Source organism: Opisthorchis viverrini (genome assembly GCF_000715545.1).
Source record: "Opisthorchis viverrini unplaced genomic scaffold opera_v5_256, whole genome shotgun sequence".
NCBI lineage: Eukaryota > Metazoa > Platyhelminthes > Trematoda > Opisthorchiida > Opisthorchiidae > Opisthorchis > Opisthorchis viverrini.
In genome coordinates, this window is record NW_008751912.1 from 176560 (window position 1) to 198648 (window position 22089).

Here is a 22089-nt window from a genome sequence, read left to right on the forward strand (position 1 = left end):
TCTGAAGCTGTGTGAAGTCAGCAAATGACGTTGGTTAAACCCCGCTGAGGATATTTTGCACCAACATGGGGCTGAGAATAGTTCATTTCGATGTTTTTAGGTGTGTAGGTACCTTGCTCTGGGACGTTCTTTATGGCGGCATATGGAATTTCGCAACAAGTCCTCACTTCTCCCTTTCCGCCATTTACTATAGGCTTCTCACTCGGTCGATTGGCAGGTGTGCACTGGTTTTCATTGATACTGTTAACAGTGGTGAAAATGAGAACCAGTAACATGGCCTGCGTGCCTTCCCTATCCCTGTATGATTCAGAGAATTTAAACCTCACTCAATTCCGGTAAGAACCACTATCTCGATTGAAGCAAATGAAGAACGACATGTGTAATATGGCTTCATGATGAATCAATGAATCATCATCCTGAATATAACAAACACCGCTTGACATTTCACTATCAACAAGAGCACAGATTTCCGGGCCTAGTCCAAAAACAAGATACAGCGATCAATCCAACAAGGAATCGGACATAAACGTAAGTATATTGGGGACGAAAATAGGAGGGAACCACAGGCTGACTGAGGTGGACGAGCCTGTAAGGTTGTAAAACACACCTACGCACGTCAGGCAACACTGTCAAGAAGACATAGTCAGTGACAAAATGCACACATAAGAGAGCGAGAAATATGGTTGCAATCCACAGGGTATCGAACAAATTAGGAATGGGACGGTGGGGTGAGGCCCATCACAGCATCTGGTGGGAACATGAGAAACAGTGTTAGGCTGTCGTACAGTACAACTCCACGACAGCAAAGGGTACCATATCCTTTTTCTCAGAATCCACACAAAAACGTGGATTGTCTGCGGTAGAGTTGTCTGTCTTGTGTAAAAACGAAGACCGAACGGTTGAGGAACACTCTATTTTGAATTCAGGTTCTCAGCCTCCGCTAAACGTTGCCACTGCCGAAGCCGGCGTTGATATTTGTTGGCCAACGCATGGATGATAGATACAACAAAGGAGCAAATTAGACCCGAAACGATCAGGAAAATGATTGTCTGGAGCCAGCTTTGATGCTGAAATACAAAACAGTAGGAATTCCGCGAAATACACTCATTTAAAATATCTGTTTTAACGGAAGACTCAGGTGATTCCCAAATACATCCCTCGTTTAGGAACAAGGAATATTGAGGTAATAGGCAAAAGAGAAAGAAAAAATATGAGCTCACACAGGTGCAAGCACAATGCTCACTGTCCAAGTGGCCCTCATTTTCACCATTTTTCCTGGGTCAGTAGTAAAGAACTGACCCATGAAAAGAACAAGTGGGGGAACCAACGCCATCCAAACACCGGTCCGCAATGTTAGCCGTGGCAATAGAGCCCACAGGGAATATTGGTTTAGCAATGCTTACAACTGAAAATACGGTACCTTAAAATCAATGTAGAGCTGGATGTGATGAAGTGCAGCATCAAGTTGAAGCCACAACAGACCTTACATCACATTCCGTATTGCTGGCCTCGTTCATCATTTGACACACGGACTGTCCGGCCGGAAAGTGTTTGGAATCGACTGGGCAGTCATCGTTTCAGAGAGATGGCTCATTAATTCACTCGCAATCCGTCTACTGGAAAATGGGGCGAACCCTTCGAAGAACAGTTTAGCTGGCCTCCTGCAACCCAGCCTGTGGTGGTGCATGCGGGCATACCTTAATCGCCCATCGGAAGAAATAGTACGAAATATCCGTTCTGAAACGTGAGAACATACCAGGACCGGATGTCTATATCTAACCTTGTTCGAGGGTGGCGCGCCGAGGGGGTCAGAAGAATTTTAGTGTTTGACCATCAATGTCTTCGGAGCATTGCCCGAGTCTGGTGTGAATAACGGATCAGCAACGCTGAAGTACGTCGAACGGAAGAAATAGCTCACCCTAGATAGATGAACTGATCACACTACATAGGTTGCGTTGGCTTGGCCACGTGCTGCGTATACCAGCCGACCGACTTTCTCGAAGGACTCTTTTCGCACAACCACGTGAAGGGTGGAAGAGGGCCAGAGGCGGTCAAACAATTACTTGGCAGCGAAGTGTGGAGGCCATTACCAGTAAACTCAGCTGAGCTGGTCATTGTCGTCTTCCTGGAGAAGGACCCCGAGATGGGCCACATCAATGGTTGGAGACATCGTCAGACATAGCTCAGTCGAACCCTCAATGGTGCTGGTTCATCGAGCTATTGCCTTCAATGCACACTTCCTTTCCGAACCCCCCCACTCACGCACCGATTTGTCAGCCCCTGCCTCCAATTCGTAGCTACCAAATCATCCGTGGACGAAATTGGCAGCTACAACCACTGTACGACAAGTACGCGGTTCTTACAGTTGAGAATGATAATGATGCGCGCCTCACGAAACTTTCAGGAATCCGGAACCCATGTGGTCCTTCGGCCACGAGCGGCTGATCAGTAGTGAGATTAACTCGCACCTAGATTATTTGCCTGAAGGTCGTGGGCTTGAAACTACGGTATGTGCGCTACTGATGATGTCCAATATGGATGAAGCAGCTTCTCGGCTCTTGACTATAGAATAGCTTTACTTACATTAAGAAATCTCTACCAAACTTCCCAGATTTTCTCACACATAACAGCTATTGCAGGTACACTCGCGGAAGTCGTATCCTTGCGCTATTTAAAACACCGAACGTCGGTTGGTATAATCCCGTCAGAATGTTCTCTTGCAACCATCGTAGCACATTATTAGTAGGAGTCAGGTTGCTCCGTGACTTCGTGCCACATCCAACTAGATTTGTTAGCAAGAGTCATCAACTAGGTGCACTGGACACAAGTCGTCCAGGGAGGTTGTCACGTAATAATCATGATCACCAAAAGTGTCTGGAGTGAATTATTTTAAGCAATCGCCCCCAAAGCGTGGGTCCATGCTTCCATGGTCCACCCCTATTGTCGATTAATAAACACATGGAAACTTGGTTTACGGTTTACAACCGACGCAGATAAAACGACAGACAGCTTGTGCACGTCGTTTTTGGAGTGCATGCTGAATGTTTGAGTAAGTTCGGTGAACTTTCCACTGGGAACGAAACACACAGCAACTTGGATCCTTCATTGTTTGTTTACTTAATTACTTTATTTATTTATTTATTTATCTGCTTTGACTTCCAATAGACTACAGAATCAAAACAAATGGTGGATAAAGATGGGGTGTTCGGAGTGCTTTCCGAGGCATCGTCTTTCCTCGTTAAAAAACAGGACAGATTCAGCAAAAAGTGTTGGTAACGTTTTGCTGATTGGCATCGCCGTAATCATAGGTAAAACCATTCAAAACGTATGGGAGCGTTTGCTATCTCAAAGTGAAGTAGATAACAAATGATACCTTGAAAAAAAACGGATTCAGTGTGTGGCACTACAACGTCAGAAGAGCAGACAGGGAAAAGCTGTTTATTTCGTTTTAACCAGAGTCCGTGTTAGTATCCGGGATCGAATAAACTCACTGCATTGAACTTACAGAAGTTACTGTTAACAGAACCCGTGGATCAAACTGAACGCAACTGATCCTACTGCAACCAGCCGGTCATTATCAACGTAGGGTTCATGATTTCAATGATCTGACTGACTCAGCTTCTTCATAAATGAGTTATATACAGTTCCATTGCAGTGGAAACACAGTACCACAGGGAAATGGAGTATTTAGCCTCTCCTGGAGGTTATCGTTTCTTGCGAGGGGTTGCTTATCGCTTCGTGGCCGACAAAAGTTTTGGTGCGTATTCTCCAAAAGAATGATGTCCTCCGGAGAATACTGTACCAGAAGACAGGAGCAAGATCTACACTGTTCACAAAAAATGGCTACTCATCATCAGTACGTACGTGAAAGTGGGCTAACAATCCTCATCACACTTGTTTGTCCTTTTGAACTACGGACCCTGAGGGATGGTAAAATATGCCCACCAATGGATTGTCCCAACTCGAGATGGTAGACAATCACGCGTCAAGCCACCTAAGTGAACTTTAATCTCACGTTGTAGCAAGAGCCCTAACAAATATGACATAAAGCGAAATGATCACATCTGGTTTGTTGGGCAGAGAAAATGTATCTCCTGATTATCAGAGCAACTTTAAGGGCTAAGTGAATTTCAAGGCGACCAACGGAGTCGACGCACCTTAACTTATTATGACAGATATACAGCTAGTATAACTAATCCTTAGCTGCTCTTTTCAGCGGCAACCAAAACACTAGGATGCGGCTTTCATGTTTTATGATACATACGCCTTTATTGTATTCATACTTTATCGGTTTGTTATCAGGTTGAAACGTGACTCTAAGTGTGTAGTGAAGTGTCAAGGCAAGAGTGCATTGACATGGTTTGCACTGATCGACCAAAGCACATGATAGGTGTGCTGTGGTACGTTTAAATCTCCGTAACTTAAGACAAACGAGCTGTCCGGCGTGACCTAAATCCGGAAGCACTTCCGCAAGATTTCCAAGTAGAGTCAACGACCATGTATATGCTCGTGTGCATTTCACTGGTTTACTCTCACTTTTCGATAGTTGAATGAGAGGTTATCCCCGGGGCGCAAAGTCTCTTGAACACAAAAGGGTTATATCACTACCGCTCTCCGTATTAGAGCTCTACTGTAGCCACAAGAAATGGATAGATCATCATAACAAATCATTTCGCCCAGTAAATCTTTGAATGCGTGAAAGAGAGAATAGCTGAACTGATTGTGGGGTGATGTCGGAACGGTTCTGATGAGAAACTAGCATCAGCAATGACACGAAAGCCCTCGCTTTTTTTAAAAAAAAAACAATAGAACTTAAGGTATGAAGTGTAGAGGGAATGAAGAAAACTTGGGCGATAAGAATATGTTTGGGCACAGGGTTGAACATTTCATCTCGGCAAAAGCTCTTTTGGTATTGAGTAAATGAAGTAACTAGGCCGATATGTACCCAAATGAGACTTGATATTTCTGTTCCCCGTCGGTGTTTGTAAACTGTAGCCGACTGAAGCTGGTCAAATTGGAATAATAATATTCCTCGGAATTCCAAAGCTATAAAAGTGATGAGCTAGATTAAGAATCCGCTTCGCGGCTTCTTGTGACAAAACCGTATAGCGGTGGGAAGAACGGCGATTAAATGCAACCAAAAAAGCATCCGTTTTGGAATGAAAGATGAAAAAACCAAATGACCTCCATATTCGGACTTGACGCTGAATAGTCTCTTCAAACACTGTCACGTAATTGGAGGTGCAGATGTAGGACAGAAGACCCGAACGTCGGTCATCGCTCAAAATGAAATTGATATGAAAATCAGACAAGTTCTCACGAGCTTACAAGACGCTTCACTACAACAAATATGGAACATCCGCAAACACCGATCAAGAACTATTACTTACGGTGGTGGTGACCTTGTTATGCAGATTAGCCTTTTGTTGTTGCAGATATTCCAGGAACGGTGCCTGTAAACTTCTTCCGTAAACAGGTATTCGACTGAAATGGTGGAAAAATGGGTGTGTAGGAAGATGAAAAACCTGTGGAATTATTAGCACTGTGAATGGACAAATCGGAAGGGTCCCACATGCGTAGTCGCTGATAATACGTTGAAACCGGTATTTTTTGAGTGGGGTGACTCCAAACCTCAGTGATATCATTAGCTCGAACAGACCAAGGCAGACGAACCAATCACCCTCTTCAAGCTGTCTTCTGAATTCAACACTAATCACCTCCAAGGTCTAACGCTGGATGGGAGTGGCAAATTCGACAAAACCATTCACAGACTGTGATTCTAGATCCTAACGAAGAAATCAGCGACTGATTTAGCCAATTCATGGAGAATGAGCACTGCCCATGATTCTCAACAAGGAATAAATAACCGCGCGGTGCTTCTTTGCATAGATGGCTTCCATTTACAAGAATAGACCGCTGATAAAAAATTTTAAAATCTATCATCCCAAATCCATAAGGGTAGAAATTTATTAGGAAACCACAGACTCTCCGTGAAAACAATGGTGAGGAGAAGAACTAAAGCATCACTTCACCTATGCACAATAAGTTTCGTTGTGGTAAGGGTACGATGCACTAACAATTCAGAGTACTTTTTCAACCAATGGAGAGGCCGTGCTAAGACCAATGACCAAACGACAGAAACACACACCAAGCCCACGATCACGCCAAATATCGAGTCCACTAAGAGATCGATGAGAAACTTCACCTTAACACTTCGGAAGCTCAAGGTTAAAAGATTGTTTGATACTGTTCTGAACGTGATGGACTGCTCTAACTTGGAACTCAACACTAATACAGCTACGACGTGACATCCTAAAGATTCGCCTATCAAACAATCCAGTGGGACTAGTTGTTAAGTGAGCACATCCTAATATCATTCATTCGGTTGCAATGTGTGAGTAACCAAACAAAGTGCATCATAAACTAGTAGACAGGTTGTCCTGAAAATTTGGACAGTATGCGCATGGAAGAGAACAAATGTGCTATGCTTCAGTGATCAGGAATTTAATCGCATATGGGGCGAAACACATCAATATTCATGTCATCCACCACCCACGTTTTATGAATGGTCAGAGCAGAAGTGACGTAGATAGCACTGGTGATGAATGGCCTGAGGACAGAATAGGAACAGTAACGAATTCAAAGGATCGGATGGGTGATGGTGACGTTGTGCTGCTCATTAGGGCCTGTTTAAATGAAGTAAGCTTTTACAGTGACCAGATAACAGCCACGGCACGTAGAAAGGGCGTGACAGTTGACCGCTAATTGATCAGGCTCGATTGTAGTAGGGCAGAACGGTGGTACATCTAATGGCTCGGATAAACCAGAGCTGTTAATGACTAGAAATGTTCGTTATTTCACTCAACCTAATACTTGCTGACCCTATATCAAGATATCCAGACTGTTGAAAATGTACAACTATGAAGCTCAAAGTGAATGGACGAGAGAATCAGCTGTCTCCAGTGAGTACCAAGTTGGTATGCAAATGAGTGTGCCCCACTGAATAGCTTCCTCTTCAAACATGAGGAGTATACAGACAATTCGAGAATATCGTTTTCATAATCGAGCTTTATCGGATGACTTCGAAGGCTAGGTTAGACCGAATCGGTACTCGTATGCAAGCTCGTACGATAGAGTGATTCCAACTACCCATCAGAACTGTTACCTAGCCCCAGCCCTGATAGTGATTACCTCCGAAAGTTTTCGTAGCATGAGGCTGTGTAGTCGATTGACCATAGCTTCTCAAACTGAAATCCGTGCGAAGTTAGCTGCTTCCACATTAGAAAAACATGGGCTAGTTAGAGAAAACTGCATTTTAAAAGATCGTTTATTAAGTGCCCATTCGGTCCGTTACCGAATACACTGATAACCTCGCGGGTGGGTTAGTAAAAAGCCAGTCGATGGGGAAATTGTTTGTTGAGATCCGAAAGCATTTAGTTCGTAGACAGCTTCTGAACCAAGTCACGGTATGCGTTTGTTCCTGACATTGAACACTGCTGCCTTGTATAGATGGCATTCACGAACCACCAGAAAACCTATATATGAAGGCGTCTGACATTTAAACACGGACTGTGAGAACTTGCCCAACCTTAATCCAAGTTTAGTTCCAAGCCGACCATACCTGAACAACAAATGCAGAGTGCATCTTGCAGTCACTTAGCGAATAATCCCACCTAAATCGCCTGCTTGAGTTTGCCAAAGAACGAATCTTCCAAGTGACCGCGTTCCCCAGCCTTGGGGTGTTTTGAATCACCTCATATTCTAATGATTGAATGGGTTCGCATTGCGTACCCAAGGCTATGCTACTCGCCCACTGTTGAAACTACTTCAAAACCATTTTGCAGCGTTGGTAGGAAGAACAATAAGGGGAATAGACAAATGCACAATGGACGGTCGCATGTATGGTCCAAAGTGCTGGACGTGTGCAAATCCTGGCAGTGATCTTCCAAATAACGATCCTTTGCTACTACAAAGTCGTGTGAAATCGTAAACTGCCTCGCTGCAATCGTCCCAGAAAGTTTGCTTCATTCGAAGTTGTAGATGAAGGCCTGTCTCTAGTTAACCGTCCAGTAAAGTGAGACAAGGCAATGTTACAATCCATACCAAAAATGAATGCCGTTCTTTTGCGAAAAACGTTTGTCAAACTACGAAGCGCTGGCTTATACACCATATCCGACATACCGGCTTCAGAGCCGAACGAACCTGCTGACTCCCGCCAGCATAAGCATCTACCTTAATTGTCGTCACTAAACTAGACGGGGCTAGGTGATCTCCGCCGAGCCCTTTGAGGTAAACTAATATTGCGAATTTCTTCAGAAGACTAAGTTCATCCACAGGCCGTATCAACACATTCAGTGCATGCAGACATGTTTTCCTTACCTCCTTTGATTACTTATTTTGAGTTAATCCTCGGAGGCTCAATCAGGGAAAAGGCGCGTGCTTAAGAAGTCCCACACATGTTCCAAGGAAGACATTTCCCGTCAAATGCTATGGCGCTACCAGGGAGTGCGGTCCCCACCATGGATTTTTCACTACCGTACTATTCAGTACACTGTCGGCACCTGACCAAGGCTGTTGCTTCAACCCAACAGCAGAAAGCCAGGAAACAGTCACGAAAATTCATCGGATCCTGATTTACCGTCAGGAAGATTTATGACCTAGAGTAGGTAGGATGCATCAATCAACGCAAGCAATCCCCAAAGTCGATGCTGAAAAATATGAGTACTCCGGGTGCGTCGTTTGGCTGTTGGCTTGTTTACTGAGTGTGGTAATCACCAAGATCGATGAAAAAACAACAGCAGTAGAGAAAACTTGTTCATAACTGAATAACTAAGCTGACTGGTAGTTGCGGCTAACTTGACGAGAATCAAAGAAACGCTTCATCCATATTCGTCAGTGAGATACATCCGTCGTAACTGAGAAAGCATGGTGTCAAAAAACGTCTCAAGCTTCGTAAATGTGGATGTAACGAGTGTAGCCAGTCAGTCAGTTGGCTAGTTCTTCACCTAGGAGCTGCGTACCGGGGTAAAATGGTTCACGTCGTTAGACGTGTTCAGCGATATAACTATCCAACAACAACAGGTTGGCCACTGAGGCATTGAAGCCAGGTGGAGAAAGGTGAGTTTGAAGAGAAAGATGCAGGGTAACGGTATTTCATGACATTGCTGGATATGAACTCGGGCGAGGGTTTACCATAGACCTGTATGGGCCTGCGATAGTGGGATTAAAAGAAAAGGGAAGTTCGGGGAGATATCTTTGATCGTCAGACATTGCGTGGCGATCGATGGAGACAAAACAAGCCTCTGAATCAAGAAAATGAGTAAGTACGGTCATGGAGAGGAAAGCCACCGTTCAAGCACCGGTCGTACAGTGAAGACATAGTCGATCGATCCACGTCTATGGAGATGAACTTGATTCTCACGAATATGATCCTCCTGATGATGAGAAAAACTGGGTTGGATGTTACCAGAATGCGCCGATGACGCAGTGATTTTTGTATGATGTCTTCGAACCTCTTTCGAGGAATGAAATAACTGCAGGAACACTTTCGGCATTTGTCCCTGTTCCCGATCGCTCACCAAAGGATTACTAGACCAATTACGAAGGATTCGCCGCTTTTGGAATTTATAACAAACTACCCGTCCACCGAGAATCAGGATACTATTCATATTAGCTGTTACGTAGGGCCTTGAATGAGAACCCTTTCTGTGGGAAGGAGGGTGGACGGTAGAACCTGTCGCATCTTTTTTCCAGTAGCTTCCATGAGGGTGGGAAAGACGTTGCCATTCCGGCTGAACTGAATGCTCTAGATTATCAGTGATTCCCATAAACCAGACAAACTACCATGATGATCGCCAACCCTGTTGTCATTTAGATCATTGGGAGCTAGACTTTTTTCACTTGACTAAGCCCGAAGAACCATTAAACATAGTCATAAGAACAACGCATTTTTAGATGTGACAACAATAAGTGGGAACTACAGAGTTGTGGTGCGCTTCTTCATCCCATTCCTTAGCTATATCGCCTTCAATCGATATTTCCATCGTGAAATGCCAAAAAGAACAGTGCTTTATGCGAGCACCCAAAACTAAGCTGTTGGCTCAGTCAAAAACAATCCGCCACTGTACCAACTATTGTGTCTGGTTAACTGATGAATATGAATTAGTGGCATAGGTAAACTTCATTATGGTGTCTCTTTGAGGAGTAAATCAGCTCACTTGCAGAAACCAGAATGAATCTTTCCTCTGATTCTGTAAAAACTGTTTCTCCGATGACTGAGGTGGGAGAATTCCGTGCCTTCAAAGTTGTCTCCTTGTTGCGGTTTACTTTGGAGGAATATCCGCATTCTTCAGAGACGAGGTACTGTACGCCTGTTTAAGAATTGAACGAAGGTTTACTTACGCACGGCAGTGAAGCATCAGTGGTAACACTGATGTTGCTGTCTTTGATGATGATGATGATGATGATAGGCTCATCGGACACTGGCAGTTTGGTGTTCCTCCACGTTGTACAGTAATCTTAAATCTACCATTTTACGGGCCATCAAATGCACTTTGTCGACGAACAGTTGCTGCGCAACCAGTAGGAAACCCTAGGATTGAGGTGGACACAATCCAGGAGTCACAGGCGACTGGAACTACGGACGTTCCGGTAGACAGATAGCACTTGAAAATTAATACTGCCTCGGGCAATCCACAATTACAAGAACCCTTATCAATAGTTACTCCTTGATGAATCCCTGTTATCTTAGTTGATGACATCAAATGTGCGATCTGTCAAGCTCATACAAGTGGGTATTGAACATAACATGGTAACTTGAAGATCCTAATTATCTGCGTGTGGTACAACCGCATTCTCTGCTGATGTGAATCGCAGTATAAACGAGGTAGGCTTTTGAGGTTCTGTGTTAAACCCTAGGTCTGAGAAGAGTTATGTTCGACAAGGCCGTAGAAGGAACATACAGCCGGACAGAACCATAAGCGTGAACCGAAAACGGACGAGTTTCCACATAATCACATAATATTGCTTCGGGTCTAGATTGGAAAACGAAACCACGATGAATAGGTTGGATCGGTGTATTGAAATGTTCAGCTGTAGCATCCTTCCGGTGCCTAACTACCATGCCACCAGAAAGAAGCACGAGGGCCGGGATACTGCCAGGTTGCCCAAGCCTGGACAGAGGAAGTCGAGAGGCAGAGATCAGGTTCCAACCACGGACCTTCCGGTCAGTAAATTCGCGCTTTAACCCCTGATCTATCTCGCCCCAGGCGCAGTGGAGATGTCGGGTTTGAGTTCGAACCAAAAACCTTCTGATCAATAAGTTCGCGCCTTAATCACTCAGCTATCTTAGCCACAAGTATGGTACGTATGGAGCCACATACAAAAGAGTGTGCACTTTCTCTTAATGGTACAACAGTCCCTTAGTTTACCATCACCCGCATAAGACCCCCATTAAAAATAGTGGGATAAAATGGAGGTGGGCGAGTAGTCAATGAATGATAGACGAGAAGATCTCACCCCATCAGGTGTACCAAAGATTCCACATGATGTTCGGAACTAAGGGCGATCACAGTGAACTGCTGAAGATGAACTTTGATGATGGCCTTGCCAATGACGGTTGCTCCGAAGAACGACCAAAATGGAACTAAAAAGTGTCCACAAGTCATTCCCGCCAAGTCGAATAAAGGGTTAGGAACCTGAACAAAACAGAGGTAAACAGACAGATAGGATGACTAAACGGTAACCAGATCTTGGGAGAATAGTTTTCAATTCTGTTCGTCCCAAATGGACCGAGATTTATCAATTATTTATAAACGTCATGGGGGTGTATGGAATACACAACAGGAAAGATACAGCAGTGAGCGAACTCTGGCAAAACAATATCACAAACTCTTCTACGAACATGATTCCTTAGCAATGCTCAGATTTACGTCTTTTGTTCTTACCGTAACTTTCTTCAAAAGGAGGATGAGTCGGCCCCGAGGACACCCTAATTATCGCGTCCATGAAGCGAGGAAAGCACCAAGGACAAAGCGATCCCTAATGGCGCTGACAAAATGGAGGCCCTGTTGATCAACGTCACTCCTAACCCTTCGGAGCCAAGATTTCAATCGTCCTTCAATTCACCAGTGTCGCTCTGAGCAGAACACTGAATTTTAAAGTTTGAAACGTACACGGTGATACTCACAACAAAAAGAATGTTTCAGTAAACTTCAGGTCATCAACAGAGCACAAAACGACCACATGTACACAGCTAAAAGTAATGCCAATCACGACTCAGAAACCGAACACATCGACCGAGTTTGGCACCCAACACATAATCCAATGGTCCACCGTCAAAAGCCGAAAGCACTTTACCACGGAGAAATGAACGGTGTGCTCGAAGCTACCTCCGACACGTATAGAATATAGTCGAGGGTGAAATGAAACTAAAAGCATGAGACCTCAACAGCTTGGGATATTTCGTTGAGACGTAGGTCAACTGCATTTACTGGAGGCTTTGGGCAAGGACGGAGGGGGTGACTGAGGGAATGCTGATTCTTCCTGTGAATCGACGGCAATCAGCAGCTATTTTCTCCGTCTGACTACCCAAGAGTAGCGTGATTTACGCGTGTTTACCATAATGCCGTTTTGCATCTCCACCGCTCGGTCGCCGCTTCCTTTGCTTGATGCTCATGGTTTGTTTACCCTGTAGCTACTATCGAAATTTTGTCGCCTGTCTCTCTTCACGTGTGATTTCGAGTGTCTGCTCCGACGGAAAGTTAGGTGGCCAGGGGATCAAACTCGGACCCCTCGGTTGTCAGATAACCGCGCTATCCTTGAGACAACCAAACTCCCTCGATTGTCCAATTTTGTATTGCCTTTATGTTGCGCCCTACCTGATAGTGCTTGTTGGGATCCCGTTTTACACCTGCCTAAGAGCACACCTCGACTTGACACGTAGCACAGGTTACTTTGTCAGGCTGTGAGTTAAAGACTGCAGGTAGTATATTTAATTTGAACCGAATTCACCCGATGCCGTTCTCCATTATTTTCGTTTCCTTTTAATACGGAAATACTTTCCGAAAGTATTGGCCGTCTTTTGCACCGTTATCTCTGTATGCTGCCTGCTTACAATGCCTAAGTGTCCATATTGGTATGCTTTATATCACTTGGAACATACTCGTTACTGCTTCCAAAAAGCTCTTTTGCCTCACTGCACCTCTTACCCACTGCGCTATTGTTGGTTGCACGTTATACTTAATTCATGATGTTTTGTCAACCCATTTGCTCATAGAATCCATTTTCAACACAGTATCCACCACCCTCACCCGTCTGTTCCCACGTCCCGATATCTACTGAATATCAACTGCGTATAGTCCGATAGCCCCAATCGTCCTGTAAGCTTCTAAGTCACCCGGATCTTATGGGTACTTCATGCTCTCCCGAAAGCTTTCAGTTTGTGCATTAGCGAATTCCCCTATTCATGACCAATATAATCCGATGGTGCAACTTCCGAATAGGTTCTGGGTATCAATAAACATATCCTAGAGAAGCCTCGTTGTCAGAGTCAAAGAATGGACGCTGGAATGCACTGAATCGATACATCGTGGATGGTACAGTTGAACACACTATCATAGCAGGCCGGGGATATGTGCGAGATGTCCATGGTTGTGGGAAAATCATACAACAAACGAATATGAAGCGCAGTGGATAGTGGATAGACCACAGGAAAACATCTATATGCCTGATCGGCCAGTTGACAGCGAAGAACGTGCACTTTCGAATTAGCTCTTGATGCCTTTCAATCGCTGTACATCACCTCACGTGCATCCATACAGGTCTTAAGGATACTGAATACTATTAACTTGCTGAGAATCGTGATGCGCACAAAAGGTAAAACTCATACTATGTAATATGCACGCGGCAGGAGTAAGCCGAAATCACCGTTTGCATAAGAACATAAAACGAAATCTGACGGCACCGGAAATCAACCGTCCGTGTCCACTGGATTGACGCTGGTAAATGACTCAGATTAAATGACTTGCAGGCCCAAGCTTTCATGATTACGACACTCACGTATAAAAACCTGGGGGATAAACTCATCTTCACCAGTGGGTGGATCAAGTGTGACAAAGGTTCCAGGTAAGGCAGGCCAAACAGAGCAGATCTAATTGTCTCGCACGTCAGTCACCTGGAAATGTTTTAGTCATACAACTCCGTCGGTCGGAAGACTTCCTATAAGCGTAAATCCTGTGTATGTAACCTCTCCACAGTTCGGCTGTGGAATGGGGCTATTCATCCTTCGATAATGCGAACCTTAGCTACCTTGTGGTAAAAGACACTACCTCACACAAAATGTCCTTAGTGATTTGATATATGCTCCAAGGACAACCGTTTGAAGTTGGATGCTTGATTCGAGAGAAGATCGACAGCTGATGGTCATGTGATTTTTCAGTCCATTACTCCCCGGGTATAACCACCTAGGTAAAATTACTTCAACTTAGATACGACCCACCTACGTTCGTCGATGTGGCGGGAACGTAGTTTTATTTTTAGGGGGATATTTTACCTGTCAGATCTTTCCAGGCATTTAGGTTTCATTCGTATGTGATCCGTCTTTTTTCACACGGATATCAACTCTCTACTGCTACTGCTACTATTAAGGGACCTTTGGTGCTCCAAACCAATAAAAAATACATAACATCTCTTTCGGTACACGTACTTCAACCTTACACTAATTTGCATAATGGGAAATGATGCACAGGACTTATCACAAACCGTAGGTTGATCGATGAACACACAAGACATTGAATAATCACGGAGCTGATCCGAGCACACAATTGTGACCGTGTACACGACTGTATAAAAAAATGAAAAATCAGTTTACACTCTCTGACATAAGTCGTTAGTGCACAAACTTCGAGAAGTAATGACCCGGATACGTCAAACACCCAAAAATAATTCAAATTCCGAGGTTGGAGACTGCTGACTCACTGGAGGATCATAAAATTAGCAAGCTTGCACCCATTACAACTGACTTTGAAGGACTGATTAATACAATTAACAAAATGAGCTCACTGTAACCTAACATTCTCCATACAAAATGTCCCGATAGATGGCAAATCTGTGCGGAGAACAGCAGCCATAATGATCGTTCCAACGAGAACAGACTGAGAAAATCCGAAAATTCAAGGGCACTCAGAATGGTCAGCTATCTCCAAACCAGTGAAAAACACCAGAACAAATAACCCACGTACCGTACAGACTAAATGGATTAAAGACGAGTAACGTTAAACGAAAACAGAGGATTGAGTAACCTGAGAGAAACATAATACTCATAAGGCAGCCCAGGAATGGCTTTGCCCTTTTTGCAGTTCACTAGGTAAATCAGCTGTAGCACCATTTCGGTGCCTAGCTACCATGCCACACGAAGGCACGAGGGCTATGATACTACCAGGTTGCCCAAGCCTAGACAGGGGAAGTCGAGGGGCAGAGGTCGGGTTCGAGCCTTGGACCTTTCGGTCAGTAAATTCGAGCTCTAACCACTTGAGCCATCTAGCCCCGGTTCACTAGGTAGATGCAGACCCCGAGTTTCCATCAGCCTTTTATTCTGATTGAATATAAAACTGTAAGCAAATGGGTAAAATACACTCAGTACTTGATGTCAGCGGTATACAAAACCGGATCTCTCGTCTGTGGTACTCTTCAACTGAATGTGCTACACAACGGCCTCGTCAGGTTTCGCTTGTTGTGATACGGGGCCTCGTCAGGTTTCGCTTGTTGTGATACTCGAAAAATCACAGTAAATTTTATTGAGGGAACGCTAAAACCCCTCGACGGTGCATAACCGGTTTCACCCTCCTTGGGACTCATTAGGTAGGCGCAGTAACCAAGGTACCGACATGAGACGGCTTTTGTGTTGCATGTTCAGTTGAAGAATGTTAAAACGATGAGTTCAGCTGGATCCAGATCTCACTTAAAAAACGGAAATAGTTTGTGAATGAGTGTAGTTCGATAGTAGTACGTTTTGATAATGATGAAAATTGTCCAAATGTGGTATCGTACCGAAAAATCATTTCACTATCTTGACTACCGATCCAACTGAAACAAGATGGAGGCTTTGCACACAAATGTTTGAAGAAAAACAAATAAGATCACTTTCGGTCGAATGTTAACAACATCTTTGATTACAAATAACTGCTTAGCTTCACACAAAGTATGAGTATCTGAAGAGCCACGATACGGAGTAAAACGTACATGATGATGGGGTCAAATAATCTAACACTGACCCAAACACTCACTGCCATGATCGAACATTCTCCGAATCAGCACGCAAATATCCAGGCATTGTTCGCCGCTCAGCTATTGCTAGGTCTGTTTGTGATTGAAGGACTACTATCACTTACGGGTTGATAGGTCATTCGGCTATTGTATCCTATGGATATATAGAGTCCAGGAGATCCGTAGGAGAAAGAGGGTAAGATCGTAGGCTAGTAAACCAGCCGTGTTCTCATGAGAAAGCGGCCGTTTTCACCTGGCTAACAATAAGCATAGATTTCCCCGCCAAGTGGCGTACATCCTCGCTGAAGTTAGCCAAAATGAAATACAGCTGGGGTCGAATGGGGTAACGTCAGGATTAACTGAGACATCACGAACAGACTAGGGCAGCAGACAGTTCCGGTGAACAGTTTGCACCTTGGCATCCCAACCATCCAGGAATCAACCAGTATCAATTCAGTGCAGTTGCATGTTTTCCTGTTATCAGTCGAGTTTTTCTTGACGCTTTCATTTCGACACTAGTAAATTCCGAATGCATCCGTTTCAGTCATGTAAATCTGAACAAGTAGCACATTTAACAGCTGACAGACAGGATGTACTACTCCAACAGTCTGGTCCAGCTTTCCACTAACGGTCGTTCCCGTAAGGAGATACATGCTGTCCTTTCTACAAGAGCTCATTACCAGGGTTGTCTTAATGCACAATACACAGTCCGAGAGGGCGACAGTAAACCAAATAAGGAAGGAAGCAATACTCGTGCTGCGGAATCCGACAAGTGAATACCTAACCCCATCTGATGGACAGTAATCAAGTACGAAACGTATCATTTAGATAAACGATGGAGGAAACGGAAAAATAACTTCTGAATATATATATATATATATATAATGGACTCACGGAGGCACAAAGCAAAATTCCCACAAATCCCGCCCGGATGATCAACCGGTGAAGTAGTAGCTCAGCTCTCTTTTGGAATGAGAGATCTTTCGTGTGGACTGAATCAGATGTCTGCTCCGTGGCCAAAATTTCCTCCAACTCCTTCAAATCCTCATCATTGTGGCGGTCAGACAGCCTCGCTCCGCGTGCCATGAAGTAAGGTGGAAGTTCACCAATGGCAGTTCCAATGCCCTATAACAAGGTAAACATAATTAAAAGAGGAAAGTAGCGCGGTAAAAACTGGCAAGCTGGGGAGAGTGAAAAAGTTTTAAAATGAAAGGGGGAACATGTAGTTGTATTTGTAAGGTGTCATTGACTAAGCGTAGAGAACAACCATGTAAATGGTTTACCCAAATTGAAAGAACCAAAAACAGCGAATTCTTATGTACAAAAAGACGGCCTTCGGAGATACTGGGTCTTCTGCTAACCTGCTCAAATCTGCTGCGTATGCACTGCAAGGTGAATGCCCCACAAAAGAACAAGGATGTCACAGTGATGACCCGATCGAAAGGGAAAACAAGCATGCAGAAAACAATTACCAAGGGGTCAGTCCACTTTGTATCACTGTCAGAATCCTGGATCGCATTCCGGTGAATTGCTTGAAAGCAGAGATCTCCGATGAAATCTCTCAGTATACCAACATTTTCCCAATGACTAGGTGCTCAAGAATGCCCAGAAAAGTGGAAGCAGGGAGGATGGGACCTAATACAGTAGCATTAGATACCTATGGGGAACGATGAAGGACAAGGTACCTACACACTAGAACAGCACGGAGGTAAACACGTCTGGGCATCATATCGAGGTAAGGCGACATCAGTCTGGCTAGAATGTGACAGCATGTTCGTAAATGGGATCGGTAGGGTCTCTAACCACATGAAAGGAAAATCACTGCAGGTTCACTGGCACTAACCAACATGAGCTGTGGTTCGGATGCGCTTGTCAGGTAACCGAATACGTCTCAGTTCGCCAGCTCGCAGAGGCCACGTCTCGCAGCATTACAGCAAAACAACCCGTACTGTAGCCTGATATATACATCCCTTGAGATTCAGAGATAATTCGCTGTGCCATCACATGTGCCTCGAATTAGAAAACGTGACCGGAGACTGAGGGATCCGTATATTGACCCCATCTGTTACACTAAAGTTGGAACATAAGGTAGAACATAAGGTTGACGGAAACTCGGGGACTGTGACTACCTGATGAGCCCCAAGAAGGGCGAAACCGGTCGTGGGCTGTCGAAGAATTTTCAACAACCCTATAAAAGTAGTGCGTTACGAATCTACACGACTTCCAAGATGCATAAAACGCTACGCAACCTCCACTGTCTCTTCTGCACTGCAAGTGGCCATCCAAGGCACACGCTTTTGCGTGCACAGAAACATCGCCTTACACTTTGTGGGTGCGAAGAGTACACCAAAGGATGGAATGACTTTGGTCAGGTCATCCAAAAACACCCGCCTCGTCTGTGACAAAACTGGAATGGACATTGTTACCAATATGCGTACAGAAACTTTTGGACAGTTCTCTGTATAATCTCACACGTCCGGTAATCAGAGAATACAAAGAAGTTTAGTTCGCAGATTTCCGGGGTATCTCTGCTGAGCAAGCATATTTAGAACAGGCCGGTCACCTGAGTCAAACGCGCTTCGGAAATCCCAGAATAATAATATAGTGGGCCACTTTTACGTGTTGTTCCAGGAGCTGCTGGAGTGGGAAGACCTAGTGAACACAACCCCTACTAGGCCGGAATCGTCATTACAACTCGCGAGTCAAAGTAATCTCATCTCCAGGCAATCCACCGGAAACTATACAGCTGCCCAGGCAAACAAATTATTTACACTTATCGATTGGCTCGCTTGCAAGCAGGAGGTTAGGGTTTGATCCCACCGTCTTGTAGCAGCAATTTACACTTTGCAGGTGTGAAGGGCATGTCAAACCGTGCGGCAGTTATCTTGGTTGTAATATCGGCTGCAGTTGGGAAGGATCTGAACCAAGGAGAGCAATATCCTGTGAGTGAACGTCCCGGAAACACTTCGATCCTCGGGGTTTCAGAGACAGGCAGAGAAATTTCAAGCAGCACATCAATAACAGTTGAAGAGGAAAGGCGAGAGGGCAACCTTGCCTCACACCACCAGATGTGGTGACCTCAGGCGAAAGCTCGTCGTAAATCAGCTGGTCATATGTGTGTGTGTGTGTGTTGAAGACCAGCTGAAGTGTCCAGCTCATAGCCGAGGGAGTGAATTAATGTTCCGCCTCTTTCGCATATCGCTTCGATGATGCTTATATTTTTTGACCGGCTGATCGAATCAGCTGCAGCGAAAGCCCTCCCCATCTCCTAGGCCTCAAAAAATCCACCACCAGCATTCTCTACCATTCTTCAATCTCTTGATTGTCCCGTGTTTGAGGAATGTGTGTCGATAGTTGGAAAACAGTTCTGAAAGCTCAAAGCATAGCTTGTCACATCCATTTAAACTCCAACCAATCTTCGTCATCCGTATGACTAGCTTTCTAGTCAGATCAGTTCGGTGTCCTTGAGGTGCTGAAACTTGTTGAAGTTGATTAATGGAGTTGCTCTGGTTTGGCGTGCGTAATGCTGACCGAAAGCGGAGTGATAACCGGGCTCGCACAATGGCATGATCACAGTCAAGTTGCATGCACCAGGAGGACAATCCTTAACTGAAGCTTTCTATCAGTAACTCATAGCCACATGGTCCAGTTGAATCCATGACTGTCCTGCGGTTAGTCTCCAAATGACTCGATGTAAGTGCTTGTGTTTGAAGTTTGTACTGCACACAACTAACGTAGTCACTCTCAATTATCTGTACGTTGAACATCGAATCCAAATCTATCACTTAACTGTGCTTCTTCCAGGCCTGATTGTCCAACATGTGAATTCACATCACCCGTTAGGATAACTATATTCGTCTTTCCCGCTGGCCGAAGCAATCATGACAGATTTCGATAAAACCCGTCCTTCTCAGTCCCAGATTTGCTCTGTCGAGGAATATGTTGATACGACGAATAAACACCATCTACCGCATCGACATGCATTGATATTAACTGAGATAGACGATATATTGCCAAGACGAGTGTTTACTCAGATCCAGTCCAACAGAGCGCTCTCAAACTTGGTGCTGAGTGCCACTCCCACACCGTAGACACCACAAGTTATTGCATCAGGATTAAGAGAGTGAAACGTGGAACATTCGATCTCATCCTAAACGGCTTCTTGTACTCGTGTTTCGCAGACACGACATACATTGACAGATAGGGAAAGGTTTCCAGAAGAGATGCCTGTTACCAATGTGACATGGAGTATGGATATTGAGCGCTGCAACACGGGTCAAATCTTCTGACGTTATTAAGTGATTATTTTAGTTTGTTTTCCTGGGCGATAGTTTACACATGGAAAAATGGCTAGAGGACTAGAAGAGGGGTTGATCGCATTGCATCATTCGATGGGTGGGGAGAGGGAGTGGGGTAGGGCTGGTGAGTTGCGAAGGCAAATGGTACTTCCCGGTTTCCCAAACCGAAGAAGGTTTGCTCGAGGTACCCCAACTTGAGTCTGATCCGCGAAGCAGCGTACAATGGGGTTTTATTTGGAGACCCTGCCCGGGTCCAATAACCCAATAGTCTGAACAATTTGGCTGCATGGGGCCGGCCTGGCCCGGGGACCGAAGAAATAAGGCATTACTGTCTCATTCCTGATGCGGCTGCACACAGCAGGTGCCTTTTGAGCAGTCCCAGGCTCTCTGGTTTTAAAAGTAATCCAAACTTATTGAACAATGTGCCAGCGGTCGCGATCAACCGCTGAGCGATCGAGGTGTGAAGTTTTTTGGGCCAACTTTTCCTAATGCATCCTTCCTCGGGGAAATACAGTATAGGAGCTCCCATTATTATGGAAATGCTGGTCACCTGAAGGGAACGGATTACTGGCTTCACACTCCTATAACAGAAGTTCTACCTCAACACAGTCCCTTAATACGATTTCTAGCAGTACGGAGTTTCGATTTTCTTCGCTGGGCTACTCCCATTTGTATTCTTGGTATGGCTAAACCTTGGGGGCTGAGTTCCAGTTACTGTAGCCCGCACGATTATTGCAGCACAGAAACGCGACCACCACGATAAGGTGACAGCTGACGGTGGTTCGACTTCTATCTCGGTCCCTAGCCTTCTGCGCCGCCCACTGTAGTATATCAAAATGCACGGGAGCTTGAAAATGCTCTTTATGGAGACAGGAAAATTCCCAAAACGGTATCTATAGGGTCGACAGTGTCGCGCTCGGATCTTCACGAGGGTGCGAGAAGCGTTAAACTATTGATGGTTGACCCAGACTGGCTGATATCCTGACAAATTAAGGCAAGCCTTTCTCTAGCCCGTGGCCCTAGCGCGACATATCCGTCCAATCGACGCTATGTTCGGTTATTAAGTACAGCTGGCCTCCGGACACAGCTTTACGTTGGGAGCCACAATATGCTGGATCGTAGAATGCGTTGACAAACGTCAGATTACCTTATCGGACCAAGGTGGAAACTGATGAGACATTCTCAGTAGACCAATTAGTCCCCGCTCGTATTAAATCTCATTAGTACTCAAGACGACTGTGAGACGTTTAGAAAGTGTCCGAGAACGTTATCGGACCAGGTGGAAACTGATGAGACATTCTCAGTAGACCAATTAGTCCCCGCTCGTATTAAATCTCATTAGTACTCAAGACGACTGGTAGACGTTTAGAAAGTGTCCTAGAACGAGTTAGAACAGAGTCCAGGTTTTCGAGGATAAGCAACGTTTTACTTGTCTAAGAACAAGCGCACATGAGCTGAAATGTACATACAAAAGTTCAGTACGAGTATATATGGTAAGTATAAGAATAAGCACACAAAAATCATGACA

The 22089-nt window shown here is 44.7% G+C and overlaps 1 protein-coding gene across 1 annotated transcript in view; it reads right to left on the bottom strand.

Moving 5' to 3' along the window:
- Window positions 1-383: 383 nt before the first annotated feature.
- Window positions 384-22089, bottom strand: part of T265_09101 (hypothetical protein) — a gene marked incomplete at both ends in the record, with an annotated part of 28787 nt that continues 7081 nt past the window's right edge. The window contains 4 exons of the mRNA XM_009175089.1: window positions 384-1067; window positions 5391-5484; window positions 11518-11696; window positions 17158-17388. Coding sequence (XP_009173353.1) covers window positions 912-1067; window positions 5391-5484; window positions 11518-11696; window positions 17158-17388 — 660 coding nt within the window. The remainder of the gene's footprint in view (window positions 1068-5390; window positions 5485-11517; window positions 11697-17157; window positions 17389-22089) is intronic.